The sequence below is a fragment of the Sander vitreus genome, chromosome 1 (assembly GCF_031162955.1).
Source record: "Sander vitreus isolate 19-12246 chromosome 1, sanVit1, whole genome shotgun sequence".
NCBI classification, from domain to species: Eukaryota; Metazoa; Chordata; class Actinopteri; order Perciformes; family Percidae; genus Sander; species Sander vitreus.
Window position 1 is genome coordinate 21,065,550 of NC_135855.1, and position 24,285 is coordinate 21,089,834.

A 24,285-nucleotide genomic window follows, 5' to 3' on the forward strand; every position below is an offset into this window, starting at 1 on the left:
GAACACAGAGGGGAACCCATCTGACATCACCTTGGTCTATTTCAGGACAAGATGAGTACATAAAAACTGAAGGCTGGGACTCAGCATAATTTACCCTTTAAAGTGATGAGAAAAAAAATACATTTGTCTCATATCTGTAATGTTTCCTTGTTTGTGTAACACCTTGGCAGTGGATCATGCGTACATTATGATTCTATGGGCTTACACAAGCAGACTTGTCATCTGTTTTCAAATTCTGTGCACATCTCCTGGCCAGAGGGCATTTCCCTCCTGCTCTCAATATCATGTTCCACTGGACCAACATGACACACAGCCAGGCAAGAAATTAAATGTTCCCCACAGCGAACACATATGGATCCAGTGAGAGAATTATAACCTTGTTAACATGGCTTTAAGCAAAAATATATGTGCTATATATGTGCTTTAATTTGAAACACAGCTTGACAGGAAATTTCACTGATGCTTTGCCTCATAAAAGCTGTAATAAAAACACTCCCAGGCTAACGTCTGCTTCATCCTTAAATGCTGTGATGTAGTAACAGTAGGGAGTAGGGTTGTTTTTGTGGGTTTTCAGGCAGCTAGCGCCTCAGCTTTCATTATCTACAAGTCTCTGCATAAAGATTCTCAGCATTCAAATGTTGTGGGCTGACATTTTCACATTGCATCCGGCATGACAGATAAGGTATGTGAGACATAATGTCTTTTACAGGTGACCTATTTGTCACAGAGATACCAAATTCAGCAGGTGCTTCAGTTTGACCATCATTGAAAATTAGCTGATCTGCTTCCATCTGGTGTCCATGTACTGATACTGCAGGCAACACAACCTTCATTATGCAACATTCATTGTCGCCTCCAGTGTTTTATTTAACCCTCTGGTATGTTAAAATAGTAATGAAAGAAGAAGAGGAAGTAGACTGTACAGCATCAACATTTATTAAATAACTCATGTTTGTAATAACAATAAAATCATTGAACAGAACCAAACCATGACAATCCAACAAGCTACGCTAATTAGTGAGTCTTTCTGTTTAACTGTCTAGTATAGAAACTGATCATCAACTTGTATACATTTAGCAAAGCTGCTTCATTCAGTATGCATCTCACACATTCAGCACTTTTAATTTACAGTCTTGAATCAGAGATTTACAATACAGTAATTGTGGAATATTCAGAACACCTTCCTAATATTGTGTTGCATCAATGTTTGCTCAATCCACAAACTTCCCTCAGCTTCCACGAATTCCCTTCTCCCTATAATAACTGGAGTCAGCAGAGGAAATAGACAAGAGTATTTATTAAGAGGTGTATAGTACTAGATAGTGTTCTAAATATTTTCCACTGCACAATATTTTGTTAATTCTGCCGTGTATAACTGGAGAAACCGAGCTGACCTCTGAAGGGTTTTTCTGGTGGGTTATGACACTGATATTTCACCAAGTGCCCCACCTAAAATGAGTCTTTGAGAAGGTCTTAAGGGGACTTCATTGGCTTTCCTTTTCCAGGTACTCCAAGCTGGGCGCATCTAACCTCTGTTCATGGTCGCGGTTCTTTGTGAACTCCTTCAGCATATCCATGACCTCTCCTTGATAAACGTCAGGGGTGGGCTGAGCTTCTGTGAGCAAAAAGAGAACAGGTTCAATTATTATTAATTACAGGGGAAAGGCAAAGTGAGATTTCAGATTCTTTATTTTATGCAAGAAGATTAACGATGAAACAGATGGCTGAAGAACAATGAGCACACAGAGGGGGAGCCCTTCTGACATCACCATGGTCTATTTTAGGCCATAGCTGAGAACATAAAACTGAAAGGCTGACGTCGGCAGATTCAACATGATCTTGAAGAAATGATAAAAGGGTGTTGAAGAAAATGCACCTGGACATTTGTTTTTGTTTCATATTGTAGTAATGAGAAAATGCAATTGTGATCCTTCCCACAGCCAACAACAGCGTCGCTGCAGAAGCCATTCGATTCCTGGGTTTAGGTCTCACCTGGTACATTTCATGCCTTGTAGAGGGTTCATTCAAAGCTTCTCATTGGTCGGGTCAGAAATTCTTTGTTTATTGATTTCCAGATGAAAACCATCTTGGTTAATAATTTGAGAGTATATACTGTAAGTATTCATGCAGATGTTGTTTCAGTAAAGGCGGCCTGCCTGCAACAGTTTGTGTTTGGTTTTCCAGAGGGCTGCTGCCAATTGGACATGGTTGATGCTTTTCTTACACTGACTCTGTTTTTTTCAGCTGTTCTGCACAACAAAACAGACACATAATTGAAACAAATTAGAGAAAATTAGATGAAGAAAGTGGCAAGTTATACTGGGACAGTAAATGAGCTCCCAGGATGAAGTCCGAGCCAAAAGGAACAGAATTGAAATTAATTTGTAGGCAGAGCAGTGATTTAATTATTTCAGCATCACCAGCCATGAATGATTGCGAGTTAAAAAAACAAAGCTTCTTGTAATTATTATACCCACTTGAGTTTGCCACATTTTGGTGTGTTGCAGACTGAATTTAAAATAGGAAAGTTGGATTTCTTTGTCGCTGTTAACACAAAACAAAACACCAAGTGAAAGCAAATATTTGTGGGAACATTATTAATCTGCATTTCAGCAAATCTGAAATGTTTTTGTGTCATTAAATATGTATGTGTTTTGCACTATAAATCTTTATTTTTCATCTCTTTATATCTGTTGCTAGCTCTCTAACTAATGATTTGAATGTATTATGTCTGATGTAATGTGTGCGGAGAAACTATAAGCTATTCTCTCACCTGTTGCCCAGTAGTAGATGTCCCAGTCATTGCTTGGTTCATTAATCAGTCTGTCATACTGCAGCAGCTGCTTCTCACTCATTGTGTTCAGGTATCGCTTTGCAAAAAGGCTGCAAGAGAAATGGGGAAATCATTTGAGTCTTTTCTGTAAATGGAAAGTCATAGTTACTGGTAATTACCTAAGCAAGCGGCTGGTGAATGAACTGCACACGGGGAACTTCTTTGGGTTCCTTCACGTTGCATTACTGCCTCCTTCTGGTTTTAGTCCTTATCAATGTCTCATTGTTAATTAGTCCGGTAGCTCCCAAAAACCTTAACAGCCATCTTCTGCCCTCCCTAATACCTCCATACTCTAAAATACTTTTTACACTGATCTCTAATAACCCTAATTTCGTCTTTCTACTGTATACTTCCTTCATGATATAAGTATAGGTTTTACCGTCCCTGCCTCATGACACCGCTCGCACTGACCTGGATGTTTTATCATTGTGCTCATTGTGAACTTAAATTAGAAAGCGGGCAAAATTTGAACTATCAAAAGATACAAAAGAAACTTAAAACACCTGTACCACTGCTCTAAAGTGTGTGTGAAGTAAAAGAAAAAACAATCCCAAATATGGTTAGATGAAGACAGTACAGTTTCAGAACCTGAGCAAAATGCAGTTCTCCAACATGCCCCTCTTGCGACTCTCATACAGCAGGCGTTTCTTCTTGATATCAGCGGGCTCACCGGGCCTTTCCTCCCAAGGGGGCAGAGGCATCTCGATCAGGTCTCCCCTGGTGTCATCTGGCGAATCTCCACGGTAACCACGACATGATACCAGCCCTGTGACTGCTGGTCTCCATGCTGCCTGGCACATACCTGCCACCAGCTGACAGGCAACAAACACACACGTTTGAACAAATATTAGTACTTATCATCAAATACATGTAATGGGTCAAATATTCACTGTGTGCTGTTGCTGAGCTGACATATCAATGCTTTAATCTATAAACCGGAGGCTTATAATTAATTCAAGATTTTAGGGATTGTGTTTTGTTATCTTCCGTTGTTAACATTTTTACTTGTCTTTTATGTTTATTGTGACATGATGGTCATTATACTGTCTGAGAACGTAAAATGTGAGTCACACTGAGACCAAACACTTCATATGTATCAATTTAGGTTTACCACACAGGTTTTAGCAAACCACTCATATATTTTGGTGTAATTTTCCACTCCTCTTTCCAAAGAAATACAACTCATATCTCCTTTCATAAGTGTGTGTCTCTGTGGTGTTTTTAGTCCTCTCTGCCATCAGACTTTTACTACTTTGCACTGTTTTCTGCTGCGTTGAAGAGTGTTTTCCCTTTTACACTAAGAAATTGTTTGTGGCTTGCATGTTTTGGCTGACTGTGCAAGACACAGTGGAATAAAGAATTATTGAGAGGTTAAGCATACATTTACAATGTATCAATGTAACACCATGCAATGATTCACACCTATCAAATCAAACTATAACTTTTTACTTCTTCCTTCTATTAACGCAGCTCAACGTGATTCATAATAGATACAAATAAAATAAAAACAAAAATCTAATTCTATCTATCCATAATCTAATCAGTTAGACTACATTTAAAATCAACACACTTGAGAGAGCGAAGCAGAGGGGAATTAGGCTACATAATATCCAATGCTGCCCTGTTGTATTGTACAGCTGTTAACTACTAGCTAACTAGATTGTACAACTGTCCCCCAGCAGGACACTAACGTTACAACGCCAAAAGACTGGACTCAACAACGTTAGCATTGAAACTCCAACAACTCTGTACAAATAAATGTATTAACGTTTACAAGATAACTCACTCTTTTCGCAACAACAAAAGAGAGCATTTTCACCCTCTTTCTCGTAACGTTGAGAGACTTCTTGGTGAACTGCTTCTCCGCCGTGAAATTGTTACTGATGTCTGAATGTCAGACACAAGCAGGGTAAAGTCACAGCAGCACACGGGGAACTAACGAGGAGGGACCGGACACAGCTCACACATGACGCCGTATTGCTAAGGTAACAGTAATGTTTAGCCACAGGAAAACACAATTGGCCCCAACATGGTATATGTAATAGTTGTCACTTAATGTGTGTATTTTCAGTAATTTAGTTCTTGTATAATCAATATAATCAGAATTTAAAGAGCCTTGACTCTAGGAACCAATTGTTGTTTGTTGTTGTTAACCGGTAAAATATTCCCGACGCACTCACATGTTCACGTACTAAAGACTAAACGTTAGCATCATTAGCATTGCGTTAGCTGATCAGAGAGCGAGCTCATAGTAACTTTACTATATATAACTATTGTATGTTAACTTATACAAGATCGTGCATGTATTTTGAAAGTGTTCATTTAAATATAATTTCTTGACTTATGTCCGCTTGTCGTATTCTCGGTTTATCGTCATATTTTGATTTAGCTAACGGTAGAGTATCATATTGTGCGGGCTCGTTAGCTAACGTTAAATGCAAGGCGTAACGTCAACAAAAACTCCTGAATATTGATAGTGCACCTGTCGTCGGTATGCACTGATCGTTTGCACAGTGTGCGAACTACACTGAAAACAAAACAAACAACCCAACTGGTTGCAGTACCATCAACTGAATCATCGCAGGCCCACGGGATGGCTGCTGCAGGACCTGCAGCTGGACCCAGTACCTCGAAGGACCTCGTAGATCTTTACGGTGACCTGAATCAAAACGACGACGTGAGTCTGATGTTTACGTTTCGCAGCAAATGTATCATTGAAAGCAGCACAGGAGTGTTGAAGAAAAGGTGTCGGCATTTGCTTTGGTGGAGTTTAAATGCATATTTTCATTTGATAACGTTACCTGCGTGAACTGATTTCAAACGTTTACCGTCAGAGATTCATTCTTTTTGTATGGGGGGGGGGGGGCTATAGTTGGATTCGCGAACGCATTTGCAATCAAAATAAAGCTCTAGTCCACGTTTTCTTATTCGGGCATTTATTGCCTCAGGTACTCAGGTCTTCATTTGAAGCTGTGCTTCTGTGTTGTGTGTTGTGTTCCCCACAGCAGAAAATGCACTCAATCAAGTAGGATATCAATATTCCTGTAGCTGCTGACAAGCCCTAGGATTTGTATTTTCTTCCAGCTGTGTATTGTTCATTTATGCTCTGTACATTGAGATACACAAGATGATTGCATATAACATTACTTTGTTTTTTCTTCTTCTATTCCACACAGGATTTGGACAGAATTGCTGAAGCAAATGAACTTTTTGATGCTGTTCTGACTGGCTCAGTTGATCGGGACAATAAAGTTAAGAAACATGTGGCTCCTCCAAAGGAGATACCATCTAACAAGGAGGCTAAATCAACAACAGTGAAAAGCCAAAAAGAAGGAAACTCACTGAGGAGACTGTCTTTATATATTGGAAATTTCCCCTGGGTAAGTAACACCTTCTCTGTGTTAATGTTAATTAAATTGTTACTGTAATTGTCCAATACCTTTTCCACATGGACTTGCAGAACACTGTTTACATGAAACCGAACAGAGAACATATTCCCCTATGACAATCAAGACCCTAAGTAACTCTAAATCTACCCTCCAATCATTTTTCACCCTCTTTTCCCAAACCTGCTACTACCTCCAGTGGACATCTGATAAGGACATTACATGCATGGCTCAAACATTGGGTGTGAGGGACATCAAAGAGATCAAATTTGCTGAGAACAAAGTTAATGGCCAGTCAAGAGGGTAAGTAGTTGCAGATCAAGTCTTTTTATAAAAAGAAGAAAAGCATTTCATGTAAATAGATTTTTTTATTATAAGAAAGGAAGCATGTGTTTGGATTTATTAGAGATTTGGATATCTGTTACTTAGTGCTGGTAGTCATACATGTGTTGTTTCTTCTTCTGTGTAACACAGCTTTGCCGAAGTGGTGGTAACCTCAGAAGAATCATTAAAAGTAATGTTGGAGAAAATACCTCAATGTCAGCTCAATGGGGAAAGGATAGACTGCCGTTTTGCCACTCGCCAGAATCTCAGTTTGTTTGAGGACTTGGCAAATAAACGTAAGAGCACCACAATCTTATAATGCTATTGAATTTACATTACAAAATGTCAAATATTACTGTCATCTTTCACAAAAACAATGTGTTCTCTGTAGGTATACCCCTGCGTCTGAATTCCAAAGATCCTAAGGACTCAGATACTTTGGATAAGATTCCCTCATTATTATCACAGGAGCCCAGCCCTCCCCCTATACCTCCACTTTTTCCATCACATCCACTTGCAAACAGATTTCCATCATTACCTAACCTTTACCCTAATCATCCACCTCCTCCCTTCCCACATATGCCGCCAAACATCCCTCCGCCCATGCCACCCCATTTGTTCCCTCCTCATCCAGTACATATTCCCATCCAGCCACCTCCCAGTCTGCACGTAAATCCAGCATTCTTCACCCCTGCACAAGACGGGCACAGCAGCAAAGCCTACAGCCAACAAAAGTGAGAACACGCACGTTTTATATTTATAGCTATTGCAAACCATAAACCGTAATGTGTTTTGTTTCACAACAAGATAAGATAATATTGTTGTAGAAAGTGAATCTTCAAAGCAGCAAAAAGACCAGGATCCAGAGAGGTGCAGATAATAAACCACGTAAAACATATTAAGGATAATACAACAAATTGAGATTCAACATCTTTGTCATAGCAATTAAGAAAATAAGTTGTATGGCAACAGTTATGTTTTTAGTAGTAACTTGTGGTGATGGTTAAAAAAAATGATGTCAACAATCTGTATTTTTCAGACACACCCCTCAAAGTACAGATCGAGACTTTGAGGAGCTAATGAACAGAAATAAAGCTGTGGCCAGCAGTGCCATCAGCAAAGCTGTGTCTGGAGCAACAGCTGGTAAGTACAGCTGATCAGATTGAGTGAAGTAAAAGAAAGAACACAGAACCTGATAAACCATGTGGACGAAGGACTGGTCCCTATGACTGACAGACGTAGAGAAAAACTAAATCAAAAGCTGTTCCGCACCCTTTTTCGATTGAATTTTCAATTGATACCCAAATGTTTGTTGTGTTGTTAAGTTATAGATCATATAAAATTGACAAAAAAATTAAACATGGTACCTGTATAAATATACAGTATAATGTGTATCTTTCTAAATCCTAAAAACATTTTTGATTGTGAATATAACAGGTTTGGCAACACATATACACACATACACATATATATATATATATATATATATATATATATATATATATATATATATATATATATATATATATATGTTAGTAAATTAAGAATTTCTGTTGGAATTAGCAATGATTATTGCAACTATATGTAGACATTTTCATTTTTGTGTCCTCTATTAGGTGATAGATTATTGCCAAGAATAATCAATTTCAAATTAGCCACAAGACAACTATAACAACAAAATGTGGCAAAGATGGAGTCCAAATACTGACTGACGTCATTTTAGTTTGTTTTGCAGGCAATGTAGATATTTTTCACCTTTGCTGATATTGATTTCCAGTCTTTGTATAGCTTAAGCCCAAATGGATGCGAGTGCTTGAACATTTTGCCTAACTTTACTGCATGTGGGGGGTAAATGTCATCCTTTTTTTTTTTTTTAAATACCCTTATCCTAAGAGCTTTGAAGCAACTGTGTCTAATATCTCATTTCTCCAATTGCTAATGCAGGGGACTTGCGGGTGGCCATGGAGACTCTGTTAACTGCCATTGCCATCATTAAGCAGTCCAGAGTGTATGGAGACGAACGCTGCCAAGCCCTGGTTACCTCACTCAAAGACTGTCTAGTCTCTATTCAGGGCAACTACGGCTACAGGTTTGTGTAATTATGCTTCAGGACACTCAGAAATGATGCATCTCTTTATCCATACAGAAACTAAAGCTGAGGATGGAACTATTGTCACACAAATACACATTTCTCTGCAGGAGTAGCAGTCGTTCTGGGGACGAAGAAAGATGCCGGGACAGGGGTCGTGACAGAGAACGAGAGCGTGACAGGGAACGTGAAAGAGAAGATACTTTTGGTTGGGAAGGTGCGGGAATGTCTCGAAGACAAAGAGAACATTCCCGGAGTGGGGAGAGGGACAAGGAACGCTCACGGGAACGGGAACGGGAAAGGCACAGGGATCACAGAGATCATAGAGACCGATACCGCTAACTTGGTAAGCTTCCCTCTAATTTAATTGATATATGTTTCTATCAGACCATTTCATTATTTGGCATGTGCACATGATACATTTCAATAAAACGCCCTGTATTTCTTCCTATATTTATTTATATGGTTTAAGAGTTCAGATTACTAGGTTTATTTTAAGGTTTTAATCTGTATTGGATAAACTGTTAAAAGAACTACAAGCTTTTGGTTCAGAGTGCTATTTCAATGCCTAATTTATGCCTAGTAGTTATTTTTGGTACAAAGTTCATACTGTGCAATGAACTGTAAAGTCTACAACCCATTATGTCACTACTAGACTGTTAATACATCACATCACAATTTTAGTCTTGTCAGTGTGTCAATGAATAGACCTAGCATGGCAATAACTCTGAGATACTGTATGCAATATACAGTGATAAGGAGCATATGCATAACTTGATCTGAAGAGTGATATATGTAAGAAAGCTTTTCACTCAATACAAAGGTGTATAGCGTTTTATGAATCACAGGAATTGTCATAAAATGCTAGTAAAAAATGCCACTAAGTAGTACTGTAGTTGTAAGGACAGTTAAAACACATCCTCTCAATGGAGCTTGTATATTAAGCTGTTGGCCCTTACAGTCCATATTTGATTTGTGTAAATGTGGCTTTAAAAAATATGCTCCCCCCCCCCCCCCACACAGACTGATGGAGTGCTGAAGTGTGAAGCCGAGCAAAGACTTTGTTTCTGCACCAAGTTGTATACAAATCTGGTGGAATCTAAGGTGAGACTGAAGATGTATCTCCAAAAGTCTAAAGTGTACTTTTTTCTGTTCTTCGCCAGTTGTCTGTAAATACTGGGACTTTTACCTGTTGAAAAAATGTGGTTGTAGATTTGTTGCTTGGACATCAGATTCCAATGCTTGCATGCGCAGGAACACCTCTTAATAACTTATAAAAAAACAAACAGTGTAACGTTTATCACTTTCTTTTGTATTAAATCTAAAGATTAAAAACACATTCCCTGAAAATATAATTCCAGTGTTTTATTTCCTCAGACATGTAGGTCCTATCACATTTGATCCCTGAGGAACACAAAGATCTAATAATTACCTATATTTCATTAAGGAAAATTACTAGGGCTGTCAACCGATTACATTTTCTTAATCGCGATTAATCGTTGAATTTCTATAGTTAATCGCGATTAATCGTATGTTTTATCACAGGATTAAAATTCTATTATTTTGCATTTCAGAACTGTTTTTAAGTACATATTAACAATGGAAAGGAATTCTTACCAGTGTATCTTGATTGGGAATCAAATGAATGCAAAGAAAGTTACTTTATGAACTTGATTTGTTTATTATTTATTTATTTATTGTAAACTAAAGAAAACTGTGTGAATCTAGTCACACATTTTAATCTAGATTCAATACTAGGGTTGGGTATTGTTTGGTTTGGATACCGGTGGTAAAGCGGTACTTTTAAAACGGTACCGGTGCCTTAATGGTGCCAGAACCGATACTTTTTAAAGCACCCATATTATGCTCATTTTCAGGTTCATAATTGTATTTTAAGGTTGTACCAGAATAGGTTTACATGGTTTAATTTTCAAAAAACACCATATTTTTGTTGTACTGCACAGCTCTCTCACTGCTGCAGATCCTCTTTTCAGCTGGTCTCTGTTTTAGCTACAGAGTGAGACCTCTTTTCTTCTTCTTCTGTACTATCTTTGATTGCACTCGCACATGCGCAGTAGCTCAGATGTAGATCATGTCAGCTAGCTCCATAGACAGTAAAAGGCTGTTTCTCCAACTTCGGTCAGTTACAAGGCAGGATTAGCTGGGAGACTAGACTAGTTTTTTTTGTAGATTATGGTGAACTTGTGTGTGTTGTAGCAGTGCTTTGCTATTGAGAACGAGGTAGCATGCTAGCGTTAGCATTAGCTAACGCTACGAGCTAACGGTTGCGGTTAGCCAGCTCGTTTCGGCTTGTGACGTTTTTTTCAAAGTTTGTATGCGTGTGGAAGCACCAGAGACACAAAAGAACACCCCAAATCCCAGAAAAAGTGATTTTTTTCATAATATGGGCACTTTAAGAAAGTTTAAAAAAGAAAAGGGTACTAAACAGTTGGCGACATTAAAGAATGGCTTGTTTATTGCTAAGGCCATATTGTCAAAATTAAATGTTTAATAATAAGTTATTGTTATAGTGATTACATTATTTCACTAGTAAATAGCTGTTGAATGACAAAAACAACCACCAGATGGGAAAAGGGCATTTAACAACAACTTTGAATGCACCATGAGGCTGTAAATTACCAGTTTCATTGAACGCACCGTCTGTTTTTCCGACAACAGCAGCTGCAGATTGTTACATCCCAGTATCAGAATCCTCTACAGTGAAATACAGACAAACTTTACACCGTTTAGCGTTAGCTGTCAGCATTGCAGTGATGTTTCTGTTGCCTGTAACATCTGTTTCAGAGCATCAGAGAGAAGTGCAGGCATATCAGTGGCACCAGAATGAGGCCCCGAAATCCGCGTTGCTATTCCTGCAGCATTTAGGCACGACGCAAAGCCGAGTGAAGTGAAAATAAATTAATAAATAATTTAATTTATACGATTTAAAAAAATAACGCATGATGCTCGGCCCTTTAACCAATTAACGCGTTAATGCTGACAGCCCTAAAAATTACTAGCATTAATTTTCTCTAAGGCTGCTTTGCTTTAATGAACTCATTTTCACCTTATAGTTCCACTAGAAAGATTATAGTAACTACATAAGCCAGTAATACCGGAAACAATGTCATTTAACAGCTTTATTTAAAAAAAAAAACCCATCAAAATCACAAATGAATGTTCCAAAAGTCTTCACTGTAGTCGGCATTTGTTGTCACATCAATATAATAATAGAGCTGTGGCATGGGCACTGAATGTGTCCATGCCACAGCCCCACGAGGTCCGTGCAGTTCTTGAAGGTGGCTAATCACTTCTCCAGTGGAGCATAATTCAACAATTTCTCAATAAGATCCACATGAGAAAGGAGCATCCGCCGACAACAGTATCTCTTCAGGCCCAGGGCATCAAGGGCATCACTTAAGTGGGAGAGAGGAGGTAATGTTAGTCATAATGCATGGCATACAGATCACTGAATGAATAAGTAAAATGCATGGACATTACGGCAGACAGTAGTCAGGATATGAGCATAAATGCCCTACGGTAAATGCTATTGAATGCATCATACGTCTGAATGTAGACAACTTGAAACTCTGGACAAAATGAAAACAACCCCGTGACAGCTGAATAGGCTAAAAGGTTTTTGATGTGTTGTAGTTCTACTTGACTGTTTATAGAATGCATGTGAATTGTTTGGGTTTTGACTTTATTCACGATTTAAGTAATATATTGCCACGAACCAGTTAAGTTACTACTAGCTAAATCTGTGTGGAGATGTAGCTAGTGTATGACAGAAGACAGCAGGTAACGTATCTCACCCCTCAGTGTACTCGGCTTGAAGTAAGCCGAGATATGCTTCCCACTTGTTACCCACGATCTTCCCACACGTGAAGCACCGGACAGGGATGATCATTGTAAGACACCTGGAGACAGAGGCACATCATCCTGTTAACATTCATACCCGAGTGGAAACTGTAATGAAACAATTTCTTTTTATACAAGTAACGTTACCATTGTGGTTAACATACGGTAAGTATTTGTTAAGACTGTCTGTGAAGTTTAGTAAGATTCATGTTTCCTCCTCCTGGGAAGTCGAGCTGTAGCTAGCTAACTTGTACCGGATAACGTTAGCTAACTTCAATGTTTTGCTAAAATTCCCGCTAACGTTTACAAAACGTGGCTTTAATGGTCGTGTTTTCGTTTAAAAGATTAACGCAAAATAAGTCTTACAACACATTTCAGTAGTTACTGTAACTGTTACCTATGAGCGAGCATAGCCGACACTCAGACTGCAGCCACGCGATTAGCACAACAGTAAACGGTTAACGTTAGCAGACGTTAGCCGCCAATAACAAGTTGCCATGAGTTAACGTAATGTTAATTATGTACCAGTCAAAACAATGTCTAAAATGTTTTATTTACTCACCGTCACGAATCTAGTTTACCTTAATCTTAAATGTTATGTTAATCTGAGAGAGTGATGGTAACGTTAGCTTCTCTTGTTCTCTCCAGCCGCAGCAACACTTCCGGCCCACGTCCTTCAAAATTAAAGCATAACTTCCTCAAAGGCTTACTGATAATACACTTGGTCCATATTATATTAAAATTCGGCACAAACGCGTGTCAAGTTATTTGCCAACAACTGCCACACTATAAATGTGCAGAATGGCCCAAAATAAATCATTCTGTTTTGTTTTCAATCATTTTGGCTGAGTAGACCTCAGAACTGAAAGTGTACAGTACAGACCATGCATGCTTTATTGACATCTCTCTGACTATCTTGTGAGTCCTGTTGCGCCTGCAAGTCACAGCCTATATCTTAATTTTTTTTGCATTGTTTTGGCGTCCCTAGCTAAATCTCAGTCTACCTGAGTACAGGTTTAATCAGCCAAGAAACATCTTTAAGGGCGCAGAAGAGCTGACCGATAATGGCTTTTCTAAGCCAGTCTAGATTGATAATTGAGAATAAAAAATTGCCCTAAACATAAATATTTTAGCAAGTCAAACCATACATGTTGTCAAAGATAACTTAATTCAGTAGTTCACCCTGAACAAGTAGGTAACTAAGTTGTTTCAGTGTTCATGAGCTTGAAATAATTAACATTTTTAAAGCTTTATACAAATAAAATGTATTAATAATTTGACTAATTTAACATATACAGAACACACAAAAAAATGTAATGGAGATTTAGTAGGGCAGAATGTATAAGTTAAAACTTAAAAATGGGGGATCCAGCATGCAAGTATATCCTAATTATATTGTCTTGACAGTAAAATAAATCCCACAAACTCAATTGAATGATCAGTTTAATTGAAAGCCTCTAATTAATTCATATTACTGAAGCTCTTTCTGCAAATATATGATCCCTAATTCTGAATATTTGCAAATAAATACTCACTTGGGCTGGTTCACTGTCTTTAATAAAGGTTGGATGACGACCTCTTTCTTTTTTACATTTGGGAGTTTGGGGGCAGAAGGGAGTGTGCATAAGGAAAATACATTAGAAATATATAAAAAAAAATATATATATCATAACCATCGTTATCATTACAGTCACCATGAAAAACATCATTGCCTTCATCACTATCATCTGTAACATCACCCTCATTGCCATCAACATCATTACCAACAATATTATTACATCATCATTATTGTAATTTAACTTGCTACAGCACATGTGCTAAATGAGGAGTCCTATCTGAATTATTGCATTTATACGCTGTTGAAATTATGAAAATAGGATTTCTGTTTTTTTTTGGTACACTGTTTTGTACAATGTAAGGTGAAGTTTGTTTTGGTGTTGGCATACCATCGTTTGGGGGTGTTGACTGTGGTGAATGAGGTATGTCTATACAATTGTTTTGGGCCAGTAATGTGTTGTAAAATTCATAGGTAGCCTAACCTTACAACTAAAATCAAATAATGGTGTGTATCGGTACTATCAGAACTGTCTTTCTGCTATCTAATTATACAACAGGGACATCCCCATGAGCTTTACATACGAGTGGACACTATTGTGTACAGTGTGTGTTTGCTGTTGTGAATGCTTGACTTTTTTCTTTTTCTTTGAGTAAACTATACAACAGTAGTTCATCTACAGCCCAACTTTCATTGTATTAGCAACAGGCTGCTGCCATTACAGTTGTATGTAGTTATGAATGAGGATTTACATTTTTTCCTGAAGCCACATAAGGGGAGCACAATGAAGACATAAACAACTCATGTTTTGGCTTTAAACCTGATAATGTAACTCTAATGGCTGTTCAGCATGCTCTAGCTAAATATCTACTTTAGGATGTTAAAAGATTTAACCAGCACGACTGTGGATGTTGTGTGAGACATGAAAGGTTATTGATTTTTTGACATAACTTGACAGTAAAATAAAACGTTCTTATTCTACAGCAAGAGGTAACTTCACTATTATTCTCTGACACATACTGTACATGTTTTATCTCTTACAATCCCCAACATCCCATTACCTAAACCACCGCATGCTTATATTTTCTGTCCCTGAACAAGTTGATTAAAAATTGTACTGTGCCATTCTCTATTTGACATTTTTTGGACATGCAGGGATACAGTGTCTCGAAACCAAATCCCTTAACTTAGGCATTGATTTTGCCGACATATGTGCAATACATCACAGTGCATATTTCCATCTGTTTCGCTTTCAATTTTCTTATTTAAAATGTAAAATAACACATGAACAACTCTGATAGCCATGTATTGCTATCTATAAGTTTCAACATTATGAATACAGCTTTTCATTATCTTTTTAGCAAAGTGAACCAAGCTGATTTTCGGAGCAAGAATGTACAAGTATTGCAGGTTTATGTCAATATTTGTGCAAACTGGATTAAACAGGATAAAGCAGTTGAATAAGCTACCTTAAGTAGAGTTTAACCTTTTTAGCTCAGTACTACTGTATGAGTTTTTGTTTTTAAAGAAATTGATTATTACAGTTCTGATGCAGTATTGAAGCAACTTCATGCATATATATATATATATATAATGTGTAATTACGCTCCATATACAGCCTTTATCAAAACTTGAATGGGTTGATTCACTACAAGTGAAAGCAGGCCAAAAAAACCTAAGATGCACAGTGGCTCCCCATCCCCCATATCTACTATAATAGTCTGTGAACCACTCAGCAACAACTCTCTAACGCATCACCAATACATACATTTAATATGAGATAATGATTTGGTTTTAATTTCTCCTCGCCAGTAGCAATACTCCCAGAAAGATGGCTCCTACAGCAATAACAGCACCACCAATGAAAAAGGGTTTCAGGTGTTCCAGAGAGTCTGTGCCGGTGGCCGCAGCCTCTTCACCTGCTGCTTCAGCTTCTGCTGCCCCATCCTGGGGAGGAGGTTGCTCTGGCTCAGGGGCTGCAGGGGCTACAGGGGCAGGTTCAGCCTTGCGTGGGGCGGCCGGCTCCTTCTTATCTGCTTTAGGTGCCGCCTTGGGTGCTGGAGCCCCAGACTTGGCCTTGGCTTCCATGGACTCAGGGACAGAGGTGTGGTCTGGTCAGGAGGAGTCTTTAAATGGTCAGCTCTGTGCTGCTTCACTAGAGGAAACACAGAAAACAGACACAGCCAGATTATCCCTCTAAATTAGGCTCAGACATCATGTTATCTGCTCTGCTGAATGTAGAGACACTGACATACGAAAGAGCCCTTAAAATGTGTGTACAGTGATGAAGCAGTCATGTGGTGGGGCCTTAAAAGTGACCTTGGAAAAAGATGACATTGCTGGGAACACACTGATGCTCAGAGGACAGGGAATAGTTTATTTTGGTCTCAGCAGCTGTGACATAATCTTCCACTGAAAATGTTACAATGTTACAGCAGCTTCCTGTGTAAAGCTTTTTCATGGGAAAATCTATCCGTTTTGTAATGGAGGAAGAGGGAGCTGCAGAGCTTATTTAGAGTAGAGGACTGAATCTCTATTTCTTTGACCACAACAAAAGCCAAATCCAGATGCAGTAACGTGTAGATTGAATCTCTTCCTCTGTCTTGCTCTCTGTTCTCTCTCTGCATGAGTCATATGTGCTATAAGACAAGATGGAAGAAAGAAATAAGGACCATCATGACTGCGAGGAAATCAGTGAAACGCAAATGAGGGGGAAAAGAGGAATAAACACTGCTGAAATTAAATGATGCATCATAGCAGCTCGCACTTTACAGAATATAGGCTGGACACGTTTTTACAAAAATGCTTCTTATTTAATCCTGCAGTGATGTGATGAGAGGAAATATGGACATTACCTACCTCTCCAACAACTCTGTAGAGATTACAAGAATACCAGATGCAGGAGGAACTGCAGCAGTCTCTGGAAGTGAGAATGTCCTTAATATAAGAAAATGAGAGAAAGCAAAGAGACAGAGGACACTGAAAGCAAAAGGGAGGAGAATGAGAGAGGGAGAGGAGGAGAGACTGGGATGTACCATCTAGTCCTCAAAAATAGGGGCGGTCTATTCTTTCATTACATTCTGGGTTTTAGAGCCTTTTTAATGAAGCATATTCTTAATCCCAGTGAGTTTGTAATAAGGGTTATTTCAGTATGGCAAATTTAGTGTTTGATTATCTCTACAATCATGAGCTATAACACATTACCTTGTGAAAATAATTAAGTGTGTTCATTTTTGAGGTACAATGCAGTAGTAGAAGGTATTTGGAAAATTACATTTTAATTTGGCTCTACACAAGCACATTTGTTTTCAGATTAAACAATTACTGAGGTTAAAGTGCTGACTTTCACCTTTGGGTGTGTTTGAGGCGGTTTATGTCTACATTGTTGACAGTCAGTGTTTTGCACATTCCATCATCTCCCTTTTAAACACTTAAACAGCTTTTTTATTTATTAAAAACGGACATTTATATATATTTTTTTATATTTTTAAATTTCTGTTGTATTTATAATACTTGACTTGCAGTAGGCTATTCTTTTCTCATGTGTTATAAGGCAAATTCCTTGTATGTGAAAAGCTGTCAAAAACCTGATTTTCATTCTTCTTTTTACACATAGTCCCCACATTTTCTGACAGAGCAAGAGCAGACTGACAGGGCTACAGATCAAACACTGTTAGACCAAACTAAAGCTGAAAATCTGAGCTTTAGTCTCATTGTTTTATTTCAAAGACAATGTGCAGTAGTATGGAACCAAGACATGCATATAATACAGTCTGCATTGTACAGAGACTATTCTAATAATTACTCGCCTAACTAGTTCATTTTAGAGCTAGAAACATAAGCTTTGTGTACATGGGTAACCACATTATTTACTCTCTGAAGGCTCAACCTTACCCAGCATGCATTGGGTGAGACCTCTTTTTAACCTAACTGAATGGCACTTCTTCTGCATTTTGCAGCACATACCTTGATGACATCATTTACCATCATCTTCTGTCAATTCCCATAAGATGTTTGGACACTTAATCACCTATGTCATGTTGTTTTCTTCTCTATGAAGGGAAGTCATCCTGCTTCACATTTGCCCCTGTCTATACACGTGCTTTATAATATGAGTAGCCTAATGCTACATTGGAAATATGCATAGGGAATGCTGTTGCAATTGACACACACACAGGCAGGAATGGAGCCCTGAGGTCAGCAGTCTGTGTGAAAGTGAGAGGTCCCTGTGACAGGACGAGGGAGTGTTCTGATGAGGTTTTGCCTCATTCATTTGATCTATTTTAATAGATTGTTGACATAGCTTTCACTTGTTCGCCTGCATTTTGTACAGATGACAGTACAACTAGCTACTTTCATGTAGGCTATAGGTTTTATGACGTGACGCTGATCCTCGCCCAGTACACGTCAAACCAAAAAAGATTGTAGTATGTCAAGATAGTAATCGGTAAAGTATGGAGTTGTCGGTCAAATCCGTAGCCTACTGGCATAGATATATATACACCGACTGCCAGGGCCACATCAAGGAAGAAAAAATTAAAAGGAGGAAGATTTTTTTATTCATTTTGCATTTCGAGAATAAAGTCGCCATGTCGAGAAAAAACGTGATATTTCAAGAAGCAAGTCGGACTTTTGAGTATAAACTAAACTAGCTTTATAGTCTTCTACAAAATGCCTTGTGAAGGCCTATATGAACTCGTGAAATTATACTTAAGAATCGGTTTTAACAAGGAAATTCTTGTTGTAAAAATCAGTGTTGATACAAGCATCAGTGTTCCTGGAATTGCTTAGCTTCTCTTGTATTGGTGCTCTTTTCCAAGGCATATACTACTCTCAGCTTTATTGTAGCTTTTGGGAAGGCTTATGGTTATTGTATTTAGCAGACACTTTTTACAATAATTAAAATTAACAGCCAACAGTTTTTAAAGTTGCTAAGCCAATATTAGGCAAAATAGTAATAACAATGATGGCAATACAATATCAATAATAAAAAATAATAAAAATACCATAAATATACAAATCATAACTCTAAGAATTAATTATTTAATTATTTAAGTGTAAGATCGACAGATAAGTCTTGAGACTCCTCTTGAAGGATCCAAAACGATCACATGAACGCAAAACACTAGGCAACTCATATCATAGAATGCACGCATATTTTAAGAGGACTGTCTGCAGGGAATGTGTCTGACTAATCACGGGGGGTGTGGGCCGCCTGGGCCAATTTTTTGTCCCAGTCCAGCCCTGATGTAACCCATAGCCATGATGTTGCCTACATGGCAGCTGGCATGGCGGACAGTCGCTCTAATGTGATTAAGTGAAAAAGAAGTTGAATTTAATCTCGTCATGTTATCTTTATTCTCGCCATTTCGATTTTATTCTCGAAATGCAAAATAAATAAATAAATCTATCTTTCTCCTTCATTTTTTTCCCCTTGATGTGGCCCTAATATGCTCCGTCGTACTACGGCCTACTGGTTGACGTAAAATAGGCCTACACTGCCAAAGCGAGTCAGGTAAGGAACCTTCCTTGGTCAGTAAATCCAAAACTTATCAAAAACAATTCATAGGCTAGCCTACTCAAAAATCAAACAAGTCCCTCTCCCCTTTTTGTGTCAATTAATATCTTCTCACCGAATATGTAGCTATAGGACATATGAAACATCCCCAGTTGGGTGATGTGTCGCAAAACAGGCCTAGGCGAGAACTAGAAAGAAAACGTATAATTGTGGGAGGGCCTAGCAATGGATACGGTCCAGATCAAATCCTGTGAACAACATAGCCTACAGTTTTGATAGATTAGTAGGGCCTAGTTTAGATGAGTAATAGTTTGTATACGTTTTGCCTAAAATTCATGTTTATTTACCTCACAAGCATAGACTGTACAAATAAACAAGTCTCAAATCAAGCTTTTTTTCCGCTGTTCCATCCCTGTGGTAACCATAGAGATAGAAACGGTGATGTGGGTACGTTCTAAACTGCACATGCGCTGTGGCAAACACGGCCCAATCCAATAACTTTGATATTTTTGCCTTTAAGGTAGCCTAATGATATTTTTAACAAATAGCGTTGAAAACAGACTGTTCCCACAATCTTACAACTAACTGACCAAACAAAAGAGTGTCAAATCCCAGTCAATCTCCCCGGGGTCTTTCTTGGTGACTTCCCAAAGGGGAGCGGCATCCTCTCGAAAAACACTGCCCTCTTTGATTCAGTTCCAGCTTCTTTTATATCCAGAAACCACCGGCGGCGCCCTTTCTCCGCATAATCTCCAAAGTGTCTGCGGTCTGCCATTTACTAAAACGAGTCAGGTGTGCGTAAAGAGAACGTTGTACAGGATTTGCGCAGTCAAACACGGAAGGGGGATACAGGATTCGTAACGTTACGTACTTTTTCAGTGGGAGAAATATCCGAGGGGATGGGCCAGATTCTCTGGAAATGCTGCCTCCGTTTAGCAGCTATCCGTGCTGGGGTTCGGGAGTTGTCCGGCTGATGGCACACACAAGCTACTGGCTAAAACGTGAGAATCGAAGGGCTCATCTTGTTCCGAGGCACTCGTACCTTCTCTAGATAGAAATCATCATGCCGAGCTCCAATGGAGGGACGTGAAAACGACTCGCACTCAGTGAACTGCCACAGCCAACGACGTGTTGCAATTAAGCGGAGAACCAAGAAGCCGTCAGTGTCCAGCGGTTTGAAAACGATCGTGTAATTCATAACGCACTTTGATGGCATGTGTCAGGTTTGCCATAACCGAGGAAGCTTCAGCTCTTTGATTTCTCTGGATCCATTTATCCTCCCGTTGTAATTACGTTTGTACTGTTATTATAATTCTATCGCTGAGACATTTGTGAATTCCCCTGAGCCGGTGTCGGGGAGAACGGGGCTGACGCGGCTCGGGAGTCGGAAGGATATGGGAGAGCGAGCGGAACCGATGCAGTGGGTCTTGGCAAGGCATCGTCAAAATACAGGTGAGCAGCAGGATGAAGGACTGACTGACTGATTATCTTACAATCTGACTGGTTACCTGCCTTTAGCCATATGCAGGAGTCAGGACAGCCAGCCCGCCGTGGCACGGACAGCGTGACCCGGTTTAGTAATCCTTGTTTTAGTGCTGGTGTGAGACACATTTCTTAGGCCACATCTACATTAGCTAGGCCCGCAGGATGCCACCTTAAGCAGCTGTCCTGAATAAATGAGATTAGACAACACCGCCGCTGCTGCTGATAGACTTGTTGGAATGCCACATTTTGATGCTGTTGCACATAAACACATAGGGCTGCTGCAGCTAACTGTAGTTCCGTTATTTGGATTATTCCGTCATTTTAATGACACATGCCATCACAAGAGCTCAGCTTGATGTGACGGCATGTGATGTTTCTTAACCCAGTTGGTGTAAACTGCCAGTAGGCTACTTCAAAGTATTCAATTGAAGTAGCCTAAGTTAAATGACAGACCCCATTACCAATATCGGTGTTAAGTAGGGGTTAACTTATTTCCTTATTCTTTATTTAGGGGGCTATATGATCACTCCACTTGTCTTTTCATTATGATAATTGACTAACCAGACTTAAAGCCTAAAATATCCAGACTATATGCTTTTGGTTGGGCAGTAGGTGACATGTTTCCTTTTTAAGAAAAGGACCTGGCACAGTGTCAGTAAGGGGAATGTCACACCTGTTTATCACTCACGCTGAGAATATTTCACTGATAATTCACAGCCTTCCTTTTCTCACGACTTCCAGTTGTTTGTATTGTTTTTCTCTATTGTCATTATGTTCATGCCACTCAAAATGCAAAAATGCAGCCATTAAGCAATATTTCAGCAATTGACCAGAGGTGTCTGTTAGGGAGTGTCAAACAGCCCAACGAGGATAAGGAACACCTCCTAAGGGCTTTGAAAAAAAATATGATAATCAAGTATTAGAGAGATGTAGCCTACAATTTTTGAGCTAAACAAGAGATAAGTTCAGCGACTAAGAATAAGGAAAAAGGGGGAAATGTTAGGCATTACACATAAAGTGGCACATACTTTAGTCTAGACCTGTTGTAGTCTTCTGTTTCATGCTAAGGCACCAGATACGTTTGTCATGAGCAGTGTTTATTGCACACAGATGAGTACTGGACTCTTACTATTTGCATCTTTGTTTTACTGATTTCTGCACTGCGCCCTGCCTCTTACCGTAAGCCTATTCAGTATAGAAGAGCTTTAACAATACATATTTAATCAGATTTAAATAAAAAATTACCCCAAGCCCATCCATGTAAGTCTGCATCAACACCGGCGTTTGCGCTTGGTTTAGTGGCATCCCTGTGGGCTATAACCCTAGTGGAAACCTTTGCCTCCAGGGAGTCCTGGCAGATACAGTATGTTGTCTCTTTGTTTTTCCAAAGTACACACACACACACACACACACACACACAATGTGTGACATCTCCTTGTGCTAGAAAACCTGCTTCTCTGCTCTAATATTGTCTAATTATTTTAGATTATTTGATTGAGCAGAGCTTACATTGCTGGTGTTTGGGTGACACAAGGTTTACAAGGTAAAGGTCTATTGGCACACTATGCAAGATTTGTACCTTAATATAACAGCTTCGAAGTCATTTCGATGGTAAACAAACTCGTAGTAGGGCGAATCATCCCGATAGCAAAGCGGGGGGGGGGACGCCGCTGGCAAAAACGGCAATGCAAGTTTGGCAGGTGGTGCCCCGCCAAATCTCGCGAGAATCAGTGTATCTTTGCCTGTTTGATGTCCGACGCTTCCATCCTACTGAACAGGTACTGGTATACAAAGGCAATTGCAGGAAATTGCAAAGGCAAAAACTATTAAAAAAAAAATAGCGTTCTTTTCACTGTTAGGGCCCTATCTTGCCCCCGGTGTCTTTGCTAGTTTAAGACCTACGCAGTTGTCAATTTCCCGTCCAGCACCCACGTCATTTAAATAGCAAATGCACCTGCGCCCATCTTTGCGCCCATGGGCGTGCTGGTTTTACAGGGAGGTGTGTTCAGGTGAATTCTTGCCGTATTGCTATCTTGAGGCAGCGGGAAGTGATTGCTAATAAAATGTTACGGTGCAAATCCGCCATCATAATAGCAATGCGCCAAGGTACAAACGCGCCTGGCTTTTAAAAGGAATGGGAGATGACACTCTGATTGGTTTATTGCATGTTACGCCCAAAACACACCTATGAATTAATGAAGACGCTAAGTACAACCCTTTTGAACCATGCGCCTGGTGCACGGACCCTTTTTTTCCGCCGTCAAACTAGCAAAAGTGGATTTGGACACGCCCTAAACATACCTGCGCCATGCGCTTCACACCGTGCGCTTAGATCGTTAAAATAGGGCCCCTCTAGTTAAATTGCAAATATTCAGATCAGGCATACATTTAATCCTTGTCTGAGATAATGAACCCAGACACAATTGGGTAATCTTGTATTGAATGTGTAATTCCCTTGAAATCAAAGCTAATTTTGTTGTCTGTGTGTAATTTCTTTTTTTTATTTTTTATTTTTACTTTTTGTCTGTAACACCATATCGTGTAAAACATGTTAATTAGAACAGTAATATAATTATTAATTATGTTTTTAAATGGACCTCTGTGTATTCTAGGGGTGGGAATCTCTTGGCACCTCACGATTCGATTCTGATTCAGAGGCCATCGATTCGATTCTAAACCGATTATCTTAAATTTTTTTTATGTACATTTCCATGCGTGATTTTTAAAAATATACATATAAATCTGAGTTTGCTACTCAGAGTTTGCTAATCACTTCCTAGACAAAGCAGCTAGACAAAGCTTAGATTTTGACATATACAGTATTTGTCACACACAAGTTTTAATGAAATGTTTTGTCTACTGAGGTTTTTATTTTGTAGTCATTCCATGCTTAAGCCTTTAAACATGCTTGTGGAAGTCACCTTCTCTCCCAGTAGTCTTCCATGTCAGAGCCTCAGTCATGTTTAAAGGTGGATAACTGGCTTCTTAGAACATGAAACATGAGGTGGTCAGATGTAATGTGATAAAGTAGATGAACAGCCTATGTGTTTTGCCTAATAAATTATGTATGTCTTATTAGATCATGTGTGTATATATACAACATTATTATTTTTTTTTTCCCTTTTGGCCATTTTTGTGTTTTTTTTTCTGCACTCTTGCCTAAACTCTAAGTTGTTGTCCATTATCCCATCCTCTTTCAGTCACTCTGTTTTTTGATTTGTACTTGTCTACTTG

The 24,285-nt window shown here is 39.0% G+C and overlaps 4 protein-coding genes and 1 long non-coding RNA gene across 10 annotated transcripts in view; 2 read left to right on the forward strand and 3 right to left on the reverse strand.

Annotated features, from left to right (window-relative positions):
- Nucleotides 1-913: 913 nt before the first annotated feature.
- sdhaf2 (succinate dehydrogenase complex assembly factor 2) lies at nucleotides 914-4,781 on the reverse strand. Of its 5 annotated transcripts, none has more exons than XM_078247724.1 (5): nucleotides 4,620-4,778; nucleotides 3,422-3,645; nucleotides 2,774-2,883; nucleotides 2,478-2,544; nucleotides 1,526-1,615 (listed from the first exon to the last, which is right to left on the reverse strand). In XM_078247724.1, the coding sequence occupies exons 1-5, from the start codon at nucleotides 4,644-4,646 to the stop codon at nucleotides 1,597-1,599; spliced, it is 447 nt and encodes a 148-aa protein (XP_078103850.1). In that variant the 5' UTR covers nucleotides 4,647-4,778; the 3' UTR covers nucleotides 1,526-1,596. The 5 variants fall into 5 exon arrangements, with proteins under 5 accessions (XP_078103839.1, XP_078103850.1, XP_078103830.1 ...); XM_078247704.1 differs by lacking the exon at nucleotides 1,526-1,615 and adding an exon at nucleotides 1,637-2,249 and having other exon boundaries at nucleotides 4,653-4,781; XM_078247697.1 differs by lacking the exon at nucleotides 1,526-1,615 and adding an exon at nucleotides 1,641-2,249 and having other exon boundaries at nucleotides 4,620-4,780.
- Nucleotides 4,782-4,995: 214 nt separating this feature from the next.
- Nucleotides 4,996-9,987, forward strand: LOC144516423 (cleavage and polyadenylation specificity factor subunit 7-like). Its single transcript, XM_078247685.1, has 9 exons — nucleotides 4,996-5,510; nucleotides 6,010-6,213; nucleotides 6,419-6,522; nucleotides 6,694-6,839; nucleotides 6,935-7,277; nucleotides 7,583-7,686; nucleotides 8,488-8,632; nucleotides 8,743-8,978; nucleotides 9,656-9,987. The coding sequence occupies exons 1-8, from the start codon at nucleotides 5,427-5,429 to the stop codon at nucleotides 8,972-8,974; spliced, it is 1,362 nt and encodes a 453-aa protein (XP_078103811.1). The 5' UTR covers nucleotides 4,996-5,426; the 3' UTR covers nucleotides 8,975-8,978; nucleotides 9,656-9,987.
- Nucleotides 9,988-11,757: 1,770 nt separating this feature from the next.
- polr2l (RNA polymerase II, I and III subunit L) lies at nucleotides 11,758-13,181 on the reverse strand. Of its 2 annotated transcripts, none has more exons than XM_078257391.1 (3): nucleotides 13,075-13,181; nucleotides 12,448-12,552; nucleotides 11,758-12,048 (listed from the first exon to the last, which is right to left on the reverse strand). In XM_078257391.1, exons 2-3 carry the CDS (start codon nucleotides 12,540-12,542, stop codon nucleotides 11,940-11,942), a joined length of 204 nt encoding a protein of 67 aa, XP_078113517.1. In that variant the 5' UTR covers nucleotides 12,543-12,552; nucleotides 13,075-13,181; the 3' UTR covers nucleotides 11,758-11,939. The 2 variants fall into 2 exon arrangements, with proteins under 2 accessions (XP_078113517.1, XP_078113509.1); XM_078257383.1 differs by having other exon boundaries at nucleotides 13,056-13,170.
- An 851-nt stretch (nucleotides 13,182-14,032) lies between these two features.
- LOC144522376 (uncharacterized) lies at nucleotides 14,033-17,022 on the reverse strand. The gene is made up of 2 exons (XR_013502400.1): nucleotides 16,908-17,022; nucleotides 14,033-16,203 (listed from the first exon to the last, which is right to left on the reverse strand). It is a non-coding gene; the product is annotated as an uncharacterized LOC144522376 (long non-coding RNA).
- Nucleotides 17,023-20,304: 3,282 nt separating this feature from the next.
- The window catches only part of dagla (diacylglycerol lipase, alpha), a 35,236-nt gene continuing 31,255 nt past the window's right edge, over nucleotides 20,305-24,285 (forward strand). The window contains exon 1 of the mRNA XM_078247747.1: nucleotides 20,305-21,018. The gene's annotated coding sequence lies outside the window, so the exon portion shown is untranslated. The remainder of the gene's footprint in view (nucleotides 21,019-24,285) is intronic.

What these genes read in the sequence shown, in the direction of transcription:
- sdhaf2 (XM_078247697.1), bottom strand. Translation starts at nt 4,646, where the DNA reads ATGCTCTCTTTTGTTGTTGCGAAAAGA. An exon ending in CATCTACTACTGGGCAACAG is followed by an intron (nt 2,545 to 2,773) that starts GTGAGAGAATAG and finishes TTGTGTTAACAG; the next exon opens with CGACAAAGAAATCCAACTTT. An exon ending in CCAAAATGTGGCAAACTCAA is followed by an intron (nt 2,250 to 2,477) that starts GTGGGTATAATA and finishes TTTGTTGTGCAG; the next exon opens with AACAGCTGAAAAAAACAGAG.
- LOC144516423 (XM_078247685.1), top strand. Translation starts at nt 5,427, where the DNA reads ATGGCTGCTGCAGGACCTGCAGCTGGACCCAGTACCTCGAAGGACCTC. An exon ending in TGTGTCTGGAGCAACAGCTG is followed by an intron (nt 7,687 to 8,487) that starts GTAAGTACAGCT and finishes TTGCTAATGCAG; the next exon opens with GGGACTTGCGGGTGGCCATG. An exon ending in CAGGGCAACTACGGCTACAG is followed by an intron (nt 8,633 to 8,742) that starts GTTTGTGTAATT and finishes ATTTCTCTGCAG; the next exon opens with GAGTAGCAGTCGTTCTGGGG.
- polr2l (XM_078257391.1), bottom strand. Translation starts at nt 12,542, where the DNA reads ATGATCATCCCTGTCCGGTGCTTCACGTGTGGGAAGATCGTGGGTAAC. An exon ending in CAAGCCGAGTACACTGAGGG is followed by an intron (nt 12,049 to 12,447) that starts GTGAGATACGTT and finishes CTCCCACTTAAG; the next exon opens with TGATGCCCTTGATGCCCTGG.